General features: G+C 33.3%; 2 protein-coding genes across 3 annotated transcripts; one reads left to right on the top strand and one right to left on the bottom strand.

Moving 5' to 3' along the window:
- The first annotated feature begins 401 nt into the window (after positions 1–401).
- On the top strand, positions 402–10120 carry LOC123205990 (magnesium transporter MRS2-11, chloroplastic). 2 transcript variants are annotated; one of them, XR_006499934.1, is made up of 15 exons: positions 402–922; positions 1572–1644; positions 1763–1833; positions 3191–3276; positions 3393–3483; positions 3935–4003; positions 5590–5670; positions 5753–5918; positions 6046–6091; positions 6825–6905; positions 8016–8098; positions 9056–9099; positions 9193–9311; positions 9500–9733; positions 9884–10120. XR_006499934.1 is itself a non-coding variant. In XM_044623083.1 (14 exons), the coding sequence occupies exons 1-13, from the start codon at positions 587–589 to the stop codon at positions 9286–9288; spliced, it is 1323 nt and encodes a 440-aa protein (XP_044479018.1). In that variant the 5' UTR covers positions 402–586; the 3' UTR covers positions 9289–9311; positions 9500–9882. The 2 variants fall into 2 exon arrangements, 1 of the variants encoding a protein (XP_044479018.1); XM_044623083.1 differs by lacking the exon at positions 9884–10120 and having other exon boundaries at positions 9500–9882.
- A 262-nt stretch (positions 10121–10382) lies between these two features.
- LOC123205985 (serine/threonine-protein kinase SRPK-like) lies at positions 10383–13871 on the bottom strand. The gene is made up of 4 exons (XM_044623071.1): positions 13479–13871; positions 11993–12967; positions 11314–11361; positions 10383–11169 (listed from the first exon to the last, which is right to left on the bottom strand). The coding sequence occupies exons 1-4, from the start codon at positions 13680–13682 to the stop codon at positions 10756–10758; spliced, it is 1641 nt and encodes a 546-aa protein (XP_044479006.1). The 5' UTR covers positions 13683–13871; the 3' UTR covers positions 10383–10755.
- Positions 13872–18117: the final 4246 nt, after the last annotated feature.

Here is an 18117-nt window from a genome sequence, read left to right as displayed (position 1 = left end):
TTTTCTTTTTAAAAAATTATAAATTCGAATGAAATCAAAATATAAATTTGAATTATTAATCAAATTATAAATTTATATTTAATCAGTTAACTTAAATTTAGCTCATATTTCAATTAAACGAATTTAATTTTTGTTGAATGAAAACCAATGTGATTCAAATTTAGCCATAATTGATGAACAAATTCTGAAATTTTATTAGATACTGAAAAAAATGAATGCTCTAGCATTAAAAATTGCCAACAACAAAACTCGCCTACTATTATTTCCAAGGTCACTAAGAAAAAACATTTAACCACAAAACATCAGCCATTTGTCGGCCTTTTCAAGACGCCACGTGGTAGGTACAAGCTTCTTTATCAATAAACGAAAAATCGTGAGACCTGAAAATACATGAAAGGCACACACACCAAACTACTTCATAGCCACAAGTATAACTGTCAGCTGAGCAGCACCTCCATTTTGATAAAAAATTACTTCGAACTAATTTGAACATTCATTTTGACAGTATCTAAATTCTAAACCAAAAATTAGTTCCTCGACTCTATTGCTGATACATTTTCATGAACAACGCTACTGCCAACCAAACATGGCCTTGATTCCATCTCCTAATATCCTTCAATTCTCCGTTCAATCTCCGTCTACATCAGTTCACTATCTTTTCTTCAGCTCGCCGTGGCCTTGTTCACAGCAGCTTTCAAAGAGAAATGTAAATGTTCCGTTGGTTCCGATCGCTGTGAAGGTTTCGTCCAAGGTCAGATGTTTTACGAAATCGACGGAGGAGAATCGGTGGATTGAACCCGAGAATGTTGCTGATGATGACGTGAATGGAGTGAGAGAAGACATCAAGGTACAGCCGCCGCAGAGGATTGTTACCTCGGCTAGTGATTCTTTGTCGCTTGGAATTCGAGAGCCGGTTTATGAGGTTTGTTTCTCCAGTTCAACTTCTTGATAATGTGAAAGTGTTTGGAGAAGTTAAGTCACGGTACTGTTGTTAATTTTATTGTTCGTGCCATCGGTTTTTGTTTTATAGAAAGAAAGTTTAGCTATCACTTAGTTGAGACTGATCATTCATATATGTGTAAAGATTGTTGAGAAATTTACCCCATGCTGGCAATGTTATGGGCCAATTACAATAAGTGGAAAGATTTCCCAGTCAGATGTTTTAAGTTATTGTAGTGTTGTTGTAATTTACTAAAAAAATACTTGTTACAGTTTATGCATTTTATTAATTAATATTGGAATTATGCCGTTGAGAGTGACCATGATTTAACCGATTGATCATGTGTTACATACAACGCCGTTCTTATAACCTTTTAACTTACGGTGAAGTTTGCATTTTCATTTTTTTCTTTACAACTCATAATTTGTTCGACGTTGATCTTCCCTCATATAATTGAATGTTTACATTATAGTCTCATGCTCCTTGTTAGAAATCACATGTTGCAATATTGGACTTTTAGTGTCGCGAAACCCTTAAATTTTGAAAGCTGTATCTTGAAGCATATTTTTAATATATTTTAATTGTTGTTATTATTGATATATTTGTTGCTTTTTTTAAACTCTCTTTAAAGGTGGTAGAAGTGAAGGCAAATGGGATAGTATCGAGAAAGAAGATAAATAGACGGCAATTGTTGAAGTCCAGTGGTGGGTAAAATATTCTCGAATTTTATTTATGTTGCTTTATCTTTGGATTGATCTAGGAATCATAGTGGAAATTTTGTGTATGTTCCATTTGTGGATACATTTACTTTTTCATTATCAGGTCTTCGCCCAAGGGATATCCGGAGTGTTGATCCATCACTTTTTTTGACAAACTCTATGCCCTCTTTGCTGGTATGGCAACTTGTTTTCTGCTATATTGTGAAAGCTTTTTCTGTGCTATATCTTTTGATTTTGTGTCCTACAACTAATTTTTGTTTCTACTCAGTAAGGCTATTAATTAGCAGCTAACTGTATAGAGCCCAATAAAAGTGTTGTAAACTCTAAGGAGGCGTTTGGTTTGGATAATTTTTTATTACCAAAATAGGAAGATTATCTTGAAGAAAATAGACCCTTGAATATAATTATTTTTAAATATTTTTCATATTATGTGTTATATTAATTAAAAATAAATTTATTTTCTCTTAAAAAATTAATAAATAATAATATAATTATAATAAAATCAAGATTATTTTGGTAATTTTTTAATACTTAAGATAAAGTTGGTAATCAGATTACCACCTATATTATCTGATACGTCAGTATTGGTAATAGAATATTACTGTAATCTTTTATTAGTGATAAACCAAATAAGGTAATATAAGTAATACAAGATAGATTACTAAAGTAATCTTTAAAACACTACAATCAAACGGCCCCTAATAAGCACCATGACATGTCAGGTCAGATATCATCAATGGGCCTTTCATGAAGATCAAATTAAGAAAAAAGAGACTCTGTTCTAGTGTCATCTTAACCAGATAGGTAACGGTTCAATCTTAATAATTAAACTTTAATAAATCTAGTCATATAAAAAGCAGATACAATAACTTGCTTAAATTTCCATTTCAACATTGCAAGTAAACAAATGTTGGAATAGAAGTACATGGAGCACAACTATAGCACTAACACCGACACATATTGCATCCTTGTATAGCAATATTCCCGGCCTTCTGATGCAGTAGCCAGTAGATGATGATAGAACAGAATTTCTCTTGATAATGCCTATTCCTTTTATCTCTTTTTTGTTCCTGTATTTATTAATTTCCAGAGAATGACACATATTAACCAAATAAGAAAGTACAAACAATGATAAAGATTTCATACTAGCAAAATTCAGGAGGTAAAAGTGTTAGAAGAATGTTAAGAATAAACAAAGCACGTGAACAATCAAGAAGAGTTAAGATTCAAATTTAATGTTCTCTCCTATGATTAGTCCAATTTTCTGCTACACTAGTTGCAGAATTTCTGTATCTATCACCTATTGGAGATTTGTGTGCATTGAACTTAGATAACGTGTAATTAGTCTGAAGATGGGCAATCTATTACCAGGACTTTAAATGGTAACTAGGCATTTGGCTTATTATTTTCTAATACCTTTCAGTTCTAGAGTATTCTGGTGAAAAGAATTATTACTCAAATGAATATCATAGTATTCAGTTGACTGCAGTCTGTGGTATGTGCATAAATTTGTTACATGATCATGACCCAGGTACGTGAGCATGCCATTCTGCTAAATTTGGGTTCATTACGAGCAATAGCAATGCAAGAGTGTGTCCTTATATTTGACTATAACTGGTAAATTCATCTTCTTGAATAATACAATTCATCTCATTGTCTAATCAGCTATTACTGTCTTAGATACTCATGCAGTGAATTTACATGAGGGAACTTTCTGTATTGATCATTTTCAGTAAAGGAGGGAAAGCTTTTATAGACACGTTGTTACCTCGACTAAACCCCGGAAACATGAATGGAGGTCCATGTATGCCGTTTATGATTGAAGTAAGTTTGTTACACTCTAATTCTCTGTTTTTATGTGCTGAAATGTACCAGGATACCTGTGGTTTCTTTTTGGGGCTATGATTTTTAAATGAAAATTTATGAAGTTAACTTAGATGAATGAGATAGAGAGAATTAAGTTCTTGAAGGTTTGTCATACCCATGTTCCCTCTCCATTCATGAGCTCCTATTATTCAATAACCATTTTTTTAGGCATTTCAACTATTACTTTACACAACGAATGTAAATCAATCCTTCGTTTTTGCTTATTGTGATTATGCCAAAAACAGCCATCATACACTTAGTTCCAGTACTCCTTGTCATGGGAATAATCTGAAATTCAGCCTTGCAATTGTTTTTTGTTGCTAGTTCATTCTTTGCACTTGTCTTGTCCTTTTTGCTTCTGATTATTAATTATCCTAAGATTTTTAAGACCTCTGATGTGATAATTCAGGCCGTTGAAGCAGCGTTACTTTCACGTGTGCAGCATTTGGAGCAGAGACTAATGAATATAGAACCTCGTGTGAGTATGGGAATGTAGTGAGTGCTTCTGGTTTTTTTTCTTTTTAAATTTTTGTGCCTTTTTATTCATTTTTAGCTAGAATCTTTTGTGAAATATAATAGTTCATATACTGAAGCTGAGAAATGCCCAGAAGATTGGCAGTCGGTTAGTATGTTATTCCTACTGATGGAAAATATCTTCCCGTACATAATATCTAAAAGTTTTTTTAAGCTGTGGAATTTGCATTTAATTATATAGTTTCTCCTGTAATTGTTCTCTCATTGTAAATGCCCCTATCAAAGGGAATACGTGAATACAATTAGGGGCCGTTTAGTTCCAGTTTTTAAAGATTACCTTGGTAATCTATCTTTTATTCTCTTGTTTGGTTTGTCAGTAATAAAATATTACAGTAATATTTTATTACCAATGCTGACGTGGAAGGTAATATAGATGGTAATCTGATTACCACCTTCACCTTAAGTATTTAAAGATTACCAAGGTAATGTTGATTTTATTATAATTATATTATTATTTATTAGTTTTTTAAGACAAAAATAAATTTATTTTTAATTAATATGACAAATAATATAAAAAATATTTAAAAATAATTATATTTAAGGGCATTTAAATAAAATAATTTACTAGTAATCTTTTATTACCTTTAACTAAACATAATAATTATTTATACCTATCAAATTTTATCAAACATAATAATCATTTATACCTAGTAATCTTCTAAGTAATCTATCTTCAAGGTAATCTTTCTATTTTGATAATAAAACATTACCCAAACCAAACGCCCCCTTATTTCTTGATTTTTGATATTTTGAAAGGAAAGGATTTTAATGGACTGATTTTGTTGGTGAAATACTGCTTTTTAATTGTTGTTATGAATGTAAACCTCTCTCTTTCTCTCTCTCTATCTTACATTCTCTATATGCTTAAGTATGATCTCCTGTGCTGTGTGCATGTGCAAATTAACTAGTTTCTAGTGTTAATTAAAGGAATCTGTGAACGCATTCCTCATTATGGAAAACTGTGGAGAAGTATGCTAAACTGCAAGTTATGGTCTATAGCCCATGTTCTTAGAGTTGATATATCTTTAGAAATTCCTAAGGTTGAACTTCTAACATAGAATATCAAAATGCTTTTCCTCTTATTTGTGAAAAGCTGGATTTCATTGTCCTGGTGGAGCTACTACCTGAGATGCAATCGAGAGTGGAATTTATAAATCTTCAAAATAATATAGTAGAGTATGGAAAGATGAGAGAACTTGGTTAACAACTTGTTGGAAAAAAAGTAATTCCACCTCCCTCAAGATCTATGCACTCCTATATATCTGTTTGTTATACTCAAATTCAGCATGTAATGAACTAGAAATGTTTTCATCAATTTTATCAGTGTAATTTAGCTTCATTCCCTTTGGCAATTATTTTTTTGTTGCACAAATGAAATCTTTCACTCCATGTTGATAAAATATTTATACATTTCTTCTGGCTTGAATCTCTTACATATTTTATATGGTTTATAGTGTGCATAATTTTTTTGTTATGACAACCTTCTTCGTATTTTCATTTATTATGTTAGAGCTTTGCTGTTTACTTCAGGTTCAAGCACTGCTTGAGGTTTTGCCCAACCGATTAACTGCTGACATATTGGAGCAACTCCGTATCAGCAAGCAAACCTTGGTATAATGTATAGATTTGGCTTTATAAATATTTCAGGTTAAATTATGTAACTTCAATTCTCTAATTATCAGTTTCGTTTTAGGTTGAATTGAGTTCAAGGGCAGAAGCTCTTAGACAAATGCTCCTTGATCTGTTGGAGGACACTCATGAAATACGTCGTATATGTATAATAGGAAGAAACTGCACACTTACCAAGGGGAATGACAAATTGGAATGCTCTGTTCCCCTTGAAAAACAGATAGCTGAGGGTATGCCGTGCGTAGATTTCTTGTTCATTATAATTAGCATTGCATAGGACTATTTCTATTGCACAGAAGTATACTTATTTATTATTGTTGTTGTGATTGGTTTGTCTTTTTTTTTTTTTTTTCGCAGAAGAGGAGGAAGAAATTGAGATGCTGTTGGAAAATTACCTTCAGAGGTAATTCCTTAGACCCTAACACATGGAATTTATGTATATGAATTTTCTCTAGTGCTAGGTTTATATACATAACCGACAATTTAGTTATCTTTTCTACCTTGTCTATCACTTTGTTGTAAGTCTAAATGTGCAACAGAATGCTAACAAATGCCTAAAAATTAGTGACTTTGTTTGGGGTTTCCTTTGACATAGACACATGATTCTACTTGTAAAACTTTAGCCCCTTTGTAAATGAGATTTTTTTGTATGAGTGGATTTCTAATCACTCTGTAAGTTTATTTATTTATATATATTTTAACCTTACCTATAAAAACATGCTAATCTATAAAAAAAAAAAAAAAAAAATCTAACTTATGCCATTCTTAAAGCCTACCAACTATGTTGCACAAATCTAATCCATTGGCATGAGGGTTATCATATTTCTTGCTTCCATATATCATCAATGTATACCATGCTGTTCATTGTTAACTTATCTGATAGAGAATTTTACTTCATTTACGAGACGATTATCAAATAGGAACTGAAGATTTAGAATTTTGATGGTAAGCACTTCAAAATTTCTGTTTGGTATATGGATACAATTTATAGTATGAAATATCCTGGGCCAAATTTTATGTGATCTGCTGGTAGAACTTCATGATTTTTTCATATGAAAAGTGCAAGACAGTATTTTTAATAGCTGATTTCTGGTTCTGTTATGGAAACTGAATGAAATACCTTACTTCCTTTTCAGATGTGAATCTTGTCACGGGCAGTCGGAAAGGCTTCTTGATTCTGCTAAAGAAATGGAAGATTCTATTGCTGTCAATCTAAGGTCTGGCTAATGTTTCAACTGTCTTAATTTGCATGCTTTGTTAACCGTATAATTTCTGTTTGGCATGTCATCTAAAATAATCCTTGTTCACTAGCTTGAAAGTTTGTGCCTTCATCATGTGTGAAATGCAAAGTAAAGTTCCTGCCTGGGGGCATGACTTGAATTACCTTTTAGCTTTTCTTTTTTCAACAGATGATGATACTTGTAGAAAACACCTTTTGAATGCATTTTTTTTTTTTAAGAAGAACATTAAAAGTAAAAAATCGCTTCTCTACAAAGGATTAGTCTTGTAGAGTAGCACTGATCATCTTTGCCAGAAAGTAAAGGTGCCTGGGCTGCATAATAAGCGTGAATTTTTTTTACCCATATTTGGGTTGTTTCATTTTGGACCTTTTCTTTTCTCCTCTGCTTTTGGTGTGTTAGACCTCAAGTAACAACATATTTAGAACCTTCAGAGGTAAAAGTACACTTACAGTTTGGACAGGATTGTTGATTATGGCATGTAATTTTATGAGATGTATGAATTATTGAATCTTTAATATAATTCAATAGATCTTGCAATCAATTGAGCAACTATTGTTCCTCCCCAGGCGATACATGATTTGGACCATACGTACACAATCTAGTCCATTTCCCTGCAGAAAGCCAGATAACAACTCAATTTCTTCTTACATTTCCCCTTATTATTTTGTACCTAAAAATTTTGAGGTAAATGCAAGGGCATGGGCTTACCTCAATCAGAGACAAAAATGCATTTTGTCCAATGCTCTATCAACTCAGATCTTTAGAATGGGCATGCCCTTTTGTTCATTTCAAGATTTTTTCCTTGGTTTAAGTATATTTTGTTGATCAATAAACATTTCTACAAAACAGGCTTTAAGAGCCTTTCCTTAGAACAGCCTATTATCAAGCCATCACTCACCAGATGGGAAAAAAATAAGGGAAAGAGATAAAGCATTATATAAAAACCTTTCAGCATTCTCATTGCTATCATGATGATCTGAGGATAGCATAATCATCTTTAAGATACAATTTTCCTAGCAATTCATTGTACCTGAACTCATTCTCCTTTTACTGATCAAGTGGGACTGAATTGTTTTTATTTATCAGCTCTCGGAGGCTTGAGGTAAGCAGAGTGGAATTACTTCTTCAGGTTGGGACCTTTTGTGTGGCAGTTGGTGCTCTAGTTGCAGGTATGCCCTTTGTCAAAAGAAAATAAACATCCATACTTTATTAATTATATGTTATAATATGCTTCATAACTTATGAACTGGGATTCAGTATGCATTACATTATACGGGCTGTGCAACACATTATATGATTTTCTGAGCATTTGCCTTATGGTTTAATTACTATGATAAAGCCCATTCACTATCCTGAATGCAGTGTAGTACTTCCTGGAACTGAAGCTGCAATAACTGTACAATTAATGGTAGCTATAGGAGCTACCTTGTTCACTCAAAACAATTTGGTGAAGTTAATATTTCCGTACATGCATAAACCCCTGAAACTCGTGCAAGCAGGTGGAGTGGAAACAGATAATAGGTTAAATAAGACCTTAAGAAGCAAAAAATAAAAAAGAAAAAAATGGATGACCACTCCAATTTTAAAACAATTATAATGCCATACTGATAGTTGGATTATTTGGTAAGTGCATGAACCTGGAGTCTGTTGAAAACTTGAGTAGGTGAAAATTCAGTCTGCAATGTTCTAGTTGACCACCAGGATCTTGATGGTTTTTTTGATTTAAGAATGCATTGGATCTCTCTATGCAACAGATTGAGCCTATGATTGTACTTAATACTAGTTTATGCACATTGTTAAGCATTACACATCAAACCTCATGACAATGAAATCATTGCTTACCATTTACCGTTGGAAAGCCATATGCGTTTACCTTTTGTAATATGACCATTTCACCAAAAAAAAAAAAAAGTTTGAATGGTAAGTTTCAGAGTGATCTCGAAGAGAATGATTCAACTATTTTGATAATCTTATAAAGTCACGTTTTGATTGACTTTCAACTGAAAGAATTGTCAACTTTTAAACATTTAAACAATTTATTTACGTACTTTTGAGAATTTTGAATTGGATGTCATGAAAGACATCATTCTTAACCCAATAGCTGTATACTGTGTTTCCTGCTGCAGGTATTTTTGGCATGAACTTGAGGTCCTACCTTGAAGAACACGTGGTAAGTTTCTGCTATATTTATTTCATTCCCCTTTTTGTTTTGATTGTTGTTGCTTCTTCATGGCATCTGACCCATTTGTTTTAATTGATGCAGTTTGCGTTTTGGCTAACGACAGCTGGCATAATTGTTGGTGCTGTTGTGGGATTTTTTCTAATGTATTCATATCTTAAGACTAGGAAGATACTATAAATGAGGAGGTCATTCAAGCCAAGGTAAGGAGACAATAACTCAAGTGAAACATCCACTGTTAAAGGCAACATCATATGCGAAGGGGTTAAGTTTAGGAACATTTCAGAGAAAGTTTGATTCATTACAGTAAATTTTAAATAAATTCAAAGGAATGAACATGCGAGCATTGTAACAATTCTTGAAAGCTAATATTGCCTCATTCATCTTACAGGTGATGATACCAATGGTGAACTCTGTTATTGGATTACATTTTATGAGGTTCATAAAGCGTTGTTGACAATTATCATTAGGTGGATCTGTATGTAGCACTTAAATTGCCTGGCGAGATTGCAGCCGTGGTAGCTGTTAGCACGTCTTCCAAGCCCAGCTAGAAACAGAACCACGTTTGATCAAGGACTGCAATGTCTTAAAATTGCGATCATCAAACAAGATCTTTCTTGAAATGGTATTATAAGTACTATGTTTTGTTACCGGCAATGTCCAGATTTTGTTGACATTTAGGAGAATCTGGTTTACGCTAAAATTTTTCCGATGCTCATTTTTTCAAGTCCTATGAATAATATATTGCATGTGACACATTTTTCCCTTTTCTCAGATGTTGCGAAAACGCTATCCACTACTCAGACCGATCAATATCATTGTCGACTAAAGGGATATCTTGCCAGAAACACTTACAGCATAGTTAAAAATTACAGATGTTTTACTAGTACAACATCTACAGCTAATTTTTTTGGTTAGATAATGAGTGGTAATGCAAATGCCATGTGAGTCTGGGTCCCTGCCAGCTCAACTGATATTTAGGCACAACAATAACATAAGCCAGTTGACAGATCACTTGAGTGCTTCCTTGAAGCGCAGGCCATCAAGCTACAATTGACCATTTCCACATCACTCAATTCTTAGAGGTGCGATGATATAAACAAACTCATTGAAGATGCAAGGACCATGTGAAAAAGTTGAGTAGGAATTGGTCATCCATTATTCGTTAGAGCATTACAGTTTAGTAAAAGTAGTAAAGACAACCATGATTCGCGCAACCATGCCAGTTAAAGTAAAAACAAATCAATAAACATCACCAAACATAAAATTGTATCTTGAAATAAACTCCTAATCTAGAAGAAGTTTTTGATTCGTTAACCACCCAAAAATAATTGTAAATTGTACATGAATACACTAAACTACATCTGTGACACAACAGGATTGAGACATACTGTAAGCAAAGCCAGGAGGTTCTCTTCTAGATGAGGAGAAAACAACCGACTGAGCCACTAACCTACAACATGAGTGATGATTAGATGACCAAACAAGGTTCTTAGGCATTTCATTTCATCACATCACAGCACAGATCTCAATATGCAAAACCCAAGTTTCCGTAGGAATGATAACAGCCACATTTTGGCAGGTTGTACTAGTGATGAAAAAGTATTGGAAAAACACATGATAAACACTACCCGGAGAAGTTAGTATCTATGTTGTTGAATTTAGAATGGTTTGGGTTTCTTTGGGTGGCTTTGAATCTCCATTAATGGCTATATTCCCCATTCCTTCCTCCATAGCTTCCCTCTCATCTGTCTCTCTCTTCTTTTCTGATATACTCTCTTCTGTTGCCCTGGGCTCCATAGAACCCATTGAAGACTCAAGCAGCCGAGGCCCTGCACTGAGCCAAGGATGACTAAGACATTGAGCTGCTGTCGGTCTCTTTTCAGGGACAAAATCAAGTAGTGGAACAAGGAAGTCAGCCATTTCATTTGCATCTTGCTCACTGAAGTCATACTTCTCTGCAAGCACCTTATTAAGAGGCCAAAAGCGCAAACGACGAATGTGCCTCAAATCCCCGTGTCTATTAAAGAAATCACGAGAATAGCGACCACCTAATGCCACCTGGAAGAGCATATTAACAGTAATGGTAGCACTTCATAAGCATTGATGAAAGGAAGTCTAAATGGTCAAATCTAATTTCTAGGAAATAACAGCATACAAGGTAGTATTTTCAAGTTGATATTAACAAGCACATTGATGGTTTACCTTGCGGGGCATCATCCCAAGAAGCTCCATCATTAATGCCAAGTGATCCTGCGAGTGAAACCTAGAAACTTTTAGAAGGAATGATAATGCAGAAAATGAACCAAGAGCCAAAACTGAACATGACACTAGCTATCAACCAACCATGCATCATGCAAATATGTACTTCTGTTTGGTCAAAAGTTAACCAAAGAGGAAAATTAGATAAAAATTTGGATCCAATAAAGAAGAATCTCATAGTTTACTCAGAAAATTCCAGTTGGTTCCAATAATAGCCTATCATGCTACAAGGTTTCCCAATTCAAATTTTAAATATGTTTTCATTCAAGTATTTTTTTTACAAATATAACAAAAATTCAAATTTGGTGAGCACAAAGAAGCTTGTTCCAAATTTAATTTCCCTAAAATAATCTTGTTCTTGCATGAAATATTTGGATCATAACAACATTTGATTTAACTTGGCTGAACTACTTTCAAGCTAATCCCCACGCTCTAAGACCAGGCCCAACAATCACTAATATCCAAAGAAATTATAAGTAATATTAGAAAAAAATATATATAAAAAAAATCCCACACATGGAAAGTCACAAATGTCTAATTGTCAGTTCTGTTTTTATAATAGATTAAAGGAGAAAACAAAAGATTGTATGAAATAGGCAGTAAAGAAACAATGTGCACTGACCTCATCCCTATCATAGTTGTCACCACTATGAGGATCAAAAAGAACATCACCCGTGGCCAACTCAAAACATATGCAAGCAAGGGACCATAAATCTGCTGAAGTTGAGTATTTAGATCCAAGAAGAACCTCTGGACATCTATACTGCCTAGTCTGAATGTCATTTGTAAATTGTTTGTATGTCCAACAAGCATTTCCAAAATCAACCAATTTACACTTAGGATCAAGTGCTGCCAAAAGCTTTTTCCTTGTGGAATGGCTGGGTCTCCTATTACTTTGATTTCCTTGGCTAGCATCTATTATTCCTTGATTCTTACTTGATTCATTGTTCCTCACAGGACCATTCTGTTCCTCAACAGAATCCTTATTAGATTTCTTATCAATACAAGTATCAGGACTAGATGTTTTGGAATCTGCCTCATTTTCCTCAGATGCTTCATTCCCTGAACCCTGAGCTGCCTTCTTAGCCTTCCTTCGAATCTTCTTTTTTTGATTCTTGGTCAGATCTCCATATAAACTCTTAATTTCTTTTGAAGCACTGGACTCAGCCACAGCCTTATCCTTTTTGGTAGGAAGGATGAGAGGAGCACCTGATTTACGGGGATCTTTAGATGGATCAATCATTGACAAAAGCAATATATTCTCTGGCTTCAAATCAGTGTGAATAATCGAAAGCTCACGATGCAAATAATCCAAACCCACTAAAACATGGAAACAGATTTCTTTCACCATCGGTAAAGGAACCCCTCGGTAATCAGTATACTTAATGAGGGTCAAAAGGTTATCTCCCAAATACTCAAAAATCATACACACATGCTGTCCATTGGGGCCTGAATGCTTAAAATGATCTATAAGCTTCACCACGCACTTTTTATCAGCAGGGTCTCCATCAGCAATCTGTTTGAGGATCTTTATCTCATCCATGGCGGCCTCAGTATAGTGCTGAGCACTCTTCTGGACTTTTAAAGCTACATGATGCTACAGACAATGAATTTCTCATGATGTTAAAGCGCTGAACAATGAAAATTAAATGGAAGGGCCTAATTCAATCTTTGATATAAAAATAAAAAACACCATTGAAATAAATTACCCTCGAATCAACTAGTTGCATCTATGCAAAACAAAAGACAATTCAATGATGAAACCTTAACCATATCAAAGAAATTAAACTTAACTAATCCAAACATTAATCTGACTCACAGGTGCATCAAATTTCCCCTTTTTCCTTCATTTCTCAAAATATCTCGACACCTAAACAACAAATTTCCTCCCAGAAATTAAACTGAACAAGTTAAATTTACCATGCCTTTTCCTTTCAGTAAAACTTCACCTTCCTATCTATCTTTTACTTTGCCCGCCTTCTCAGCAATCCAACAAATAAATAATTTTTCTTTTCTTTTTCTTTTTCTCTTTCTTGCACTTTCCTAATCTTTCTCATCAACCAAACAGAAACAAAACAACAATTAAAAAGACAAAAAAAAAAACGTACAGAAGTTTGAGTGTCCCAAGCAAGCCAAACAGTAGAGAAATGGCCCCAGCCAAGCTTGGTCTGCACCACATAGCGTCCATTCTTGAAAGTATCACCAGTACGCACCGCATGGTACCCTCCTCTCCTGTAATCCTCCGTGCCCTCGTCCTCTGATGTGTAATCACTGACTTCACTTGGATTTCCATTTTTGTTCTCTGCCGCCATAGCAAAAAAGAATAATGGAGAGATTCAATTTGATTGACTTGACAATTAAAGAACTCAGAGTTGAAAGATTGAAGCTTCAGAGAGAACGCGTAGTGCCGTATTGGTTGGTCACTCTTCAGTGGGAGAAAAATCAGAAATTAGGGTTTTTAAGTGAGCCTGTCTTGCCGGGAACTTAAAGTAATCAGCTAAATTAATTATGGGGAATGACAGCTGGAAGTGTAATCCACGCACATCAAGAGCGTGACATTATATCTGTTTGATTGTCGGGTTCTTGTTGTTTAATGGATGGGTCAAGCAGCAAGCGGGTTCGACAGTCTCATCTTCTTTCAAATAATATAATAAAAAGAAAATTAGAATAATTTTAATTTTAATTGTGGCATAATTAAGTTTTAAATAAATAATAATAATCTAATCTATACACCATAAATTTTCTAAGTCAATTAAGTAAATAAAATTATATTAGATAGTGGAACACTTTGTAATACTTACTTGGTCTATTATAGACTCTTAATTCATATATTTATAATAATTAAGGGATTCAATTAGTTTGTAGATTATTTAAAAAAGAAGAAAGAAGCATAATACAAGTACGAAGATTAGTGAAAAAGAGTGTTGGTGTTTGTGCGAGTAATGGGATTGATTTTATAAACATCCATAGACCAAAGCTGGCACAAATCTACAGAAATTCTGAGTATGTTAGCAAATAGTGTTTGATTTGGTCCGAGTTAACTTAATTTCGAAAATCCGGTTAGTTTAGTTTAATTTAGTTTAAATCTGTTTAATTTAAATTTAAACTAAATTTGAATTAAAATATTTAGTTTGTTTTAAGTTGAACTAAATTTGAGTTAAATAGAATTTAGTTTAATTTGACTCACGAACTGAATAAATAATTCAATTCAAATTATGTTAAGTAATTATTAAACGATGTTATTTTTTAATAAATCATAAATTTAAACTATAAATTTAAATCAAATTTAAAATAAATCATTTTTATTTAAACCGAATTTGAATTATTTTAATGTGAGTTTTCAAATTTAAGTTGAACTATTTTTTATTCAAATCAAAGGATGTTCATGTTCGTTCTAGTTCATACCTACCAGTATTAGCAAAAATTATGTTGCAATTTCTCTTTAATTAATGAAAAATTGAGGGAATGGGTGGAGAAATTCACATCTTCTCACAAACACAACAATCACTATCCTCTTCGTGCCATGTCTGAAATCCCGAGAGATCCAAGACTTCCATTGCCAAAAACGCAGTGGATTTATGTGCGCTGTAACTGGCAGTGGCACATATCAATGTACACTTTGACATCTAAAAGTTTTAAATGTAAGTTGCCATTGTTTCAACAATAACTCTCGGATTTGTGTGCGATGTCTGGCTATATTGGTGAATAGTATTTTCATCCCAACTTAATACGCGACGTCTCATTGCTTCAAGTATGTGTTAACGTTGGCCAACAACTCATGCATTAGCCTGTATAGGTTGGATTATAAAACGGGTGTATTTCTAAATTAAAGAGTTTAGGTTTAAATCTTTCTTTTGACATATTGAGATGCTCCTGACTTATTTGGTTTGTAGGTTCAGTTATTAGATTTGAAATTTATTTTATTTAATATGATTGATTTGATCTTAAAATGACAAATAAATTCAGATGAAATTTTTTGTTATAAAAATTAACAATTATGAACTCTGGGTAATTTTATATGGTCAAATTATGAACTCAAATTCTAATAAAATAATTCTAGATATAAGTTTTCGATAAACAAGTTACGTTAAAATTGATTTACTGTCAGTATTTCTTACCATAAATTTTTGACGTTAAGAGTATGCACAGATACTTTTCATAGTGGGATCTCTGATTTCCTAATAATGTTAGTGTCATTTTGCGGCAGAATTGCAAATGTCAAAGCAAGATTTACCTACTGATTCGGTATAATCAAAATCAACAAGTATTAACTACTTAACAAATAAAAACAAGCGAATGCTTTTAATCATATATGGGCCTTTGTGCTCGAGGAATATAGATCATGCCGTGTCTTTTGGGCCTTCAATTGTTGAACCCCGTTTTGCATAAAAGCAAAAATGGGCTGACCAGTTTAATTCAATAATGTTATATACACAACACTTATTGCCATAGACTGAATTTTTCTGATCTACCTGTGCAGCATCTCTGATATGTCATCTCGAAGATCAATCTTGCATGTATCCATATTTTGGCCTAGGGTTACTGATTTCATCATGTCTTAGACTTATTAAGGGAGCGACTCCACTTCCTGACTAGTTTGTGTAAAGTTGATCTAGTCTCCTTTTCAATGCGTTACCATAATAACATTGTGCAAACTCTGTGGTTGGAATACTCTTAACTACAAATATTACAACCATGAACTTAATGACCATGCATACTTACTCTTAAACATTCGATCACTTGTAACTGTCTAACGCCTCGTCATGACTCTCAACATAAGTCTGTCACATTATACACAGATTTTACACAAATTAACATGGCAGTGATATGACAAAGACCATTGTATCTGCCATGTGGCAATCCTACCACATCATCAACATTAAAATAAAGTTAAATCACGCAGATTTAATAATGCAAACCCGTGAGTTTTACCATCCAAAAATTTCAATAGCATGACTTCTTGCCCAGAAATTTCATCTGATTGTTTATTCAAAATTATATGCATTTATATTACGATCAATCAATGACAATGGATTTGTGCCGTGCTTCAAGTTCACAATGACTTGACATAAGATAAAATTCTCTTAAGGAGGAATTAATGTTAATGGTTTGATGAGAAAGGAATAAGTTAAAAGAAAGCAGTGGCAGACAAATTGGGCATTTGGGAGTGAAAAAAGAATATGGTACATGCAAAATAAGTGAAATGCTTACCTTCCCATCCTAGGTTTAAAAAACAAAAGGTCCTCCTACCTTTTGCTTTTTTATCTTTATATGGTTTCGCAAAGAAATCAGAGTCAAACATGATTGGGCCTTGGAATACTTAAATGCCACTGCTACACTGGTACTTTTTCTTTTTCCATTTCTTTTCAAAGTTGTGTGGACAAAGGAAAGGAACGTAAAAGGAACCATATACCATAAAAAGACAAATGCATGTGCTGCCATTACCATTAACTAGGTAAATGTGAAAAAAAAAAAAAATCTTACGAAATTTCCAACTTCTTTCGAAGGAAACCAAAACCTTGACGTGAAGGAAAACAGAAGTCACCTTGACATCAACGCGCTTTTACATTGTGACCTCATTTACCCATGATGTTACATCCCTTCCCTTGGACTAAATTTTCCACCCTCCTCCTCCAATTGCAGCCTTTCATTTTTCCTTCAATTAGAAAATATTAACTAATCTTAAAATATACTATTTTATGTTGTGTTATCGACCTCTTTTTATTCAAATTCTTTAAAACGGTATTAAAAAAGTCATAAAAATAATTAATTATATAAATAATATGTAATTAATTATTTTTATTTGAGAGGTAACTCAAATCAATAAGAACAATTCTTTCACTTATAATAACAAGAACAACAATTAGAATTGCTTGTACTTTATCATATTTTATCTTATATTAGTTGCTTTTATAGTGTTGACAACTATGAATTAGGATGGAATGATCAACAAAAAAGTATAAGAGCAAAAGAAAAATATTGTTAATTAAAGTAACAAAGAAATAAAACCAGGTTGTTTTTTTTTTTAAAATAAAATAAGAACCTTTCCTTAATAAACTGTTGAAAAGAAAACTTGTATGGTTTAGTCCAATTTTGTTCTAACCAGTCACCTAAATTGGATTGTAATATGTAAATAATTTTTTTTTTTAAACCCAGCTGAATTATTTCCTAACCCCAACTAAATTAATCTGTAAATTTGAAACAGTTTAGTGTGATTTTCCAATTTGGACTGCATTTTTTTTTTGACCCGCGTCATTTTCGGTGACTTATCAGCGAAGGAGAAATCTAAAAGATGACATAAAAACAAAAGTTTAGGTGGTTGGAGTCAGATAAGTCTTTTAAGCCACAGTGGACTACTTTTTATTTAATTAAATAATATTGCATCCCCTTCGTCGACAAGTTTCGGTTCCTTAGCCTGGGCGTTATCCCCTACACGTTAATGTATCGTAATACTTTAAAGCTCAGCCTTTATTCCTCCGCGCAATGAACCCAATTGCAGCTTGACACGCGTACTACCAGTCAATTCCTTCCTTCCCGCCAACTTCTGTATATTTGCCTTGGTAATGAAGGAGTGGTTGTACGGAACGAAAGAGGCGTTGCTTTGTGAATTGGTTTTCTTTTTACTTTTGTCTTTTTCTCTATCTGACGTGTCAACGATTCCAACCTTAAAGTCCTTTTTTTTTTAATTTGAAATATCAATTAAACATCATTAATACATTATCTATCATAAATTTGAAATCTTTGTAG

The sequence above is a fragment of the Mangifera indica genome, chromosome 2 (genome assembly GCF_011075055.1).
Source record: "Mangifera indica cultivar Alphonso chromosome 2, CATAS_Mindica_2.1, whole genome shotgun sequence".
Classification (NCBI taxonomy): Eukaryota; Viridiplantae; Streptophyta; class Magnoliopsida; order Sapindales; family Anacardiaceae; genus Mangifera; species Mangifera indica.
Note: the sequence above shows the minus strand (reverse complement) of the source record. Positions and strands in the feature narration are given on the sequence as shown.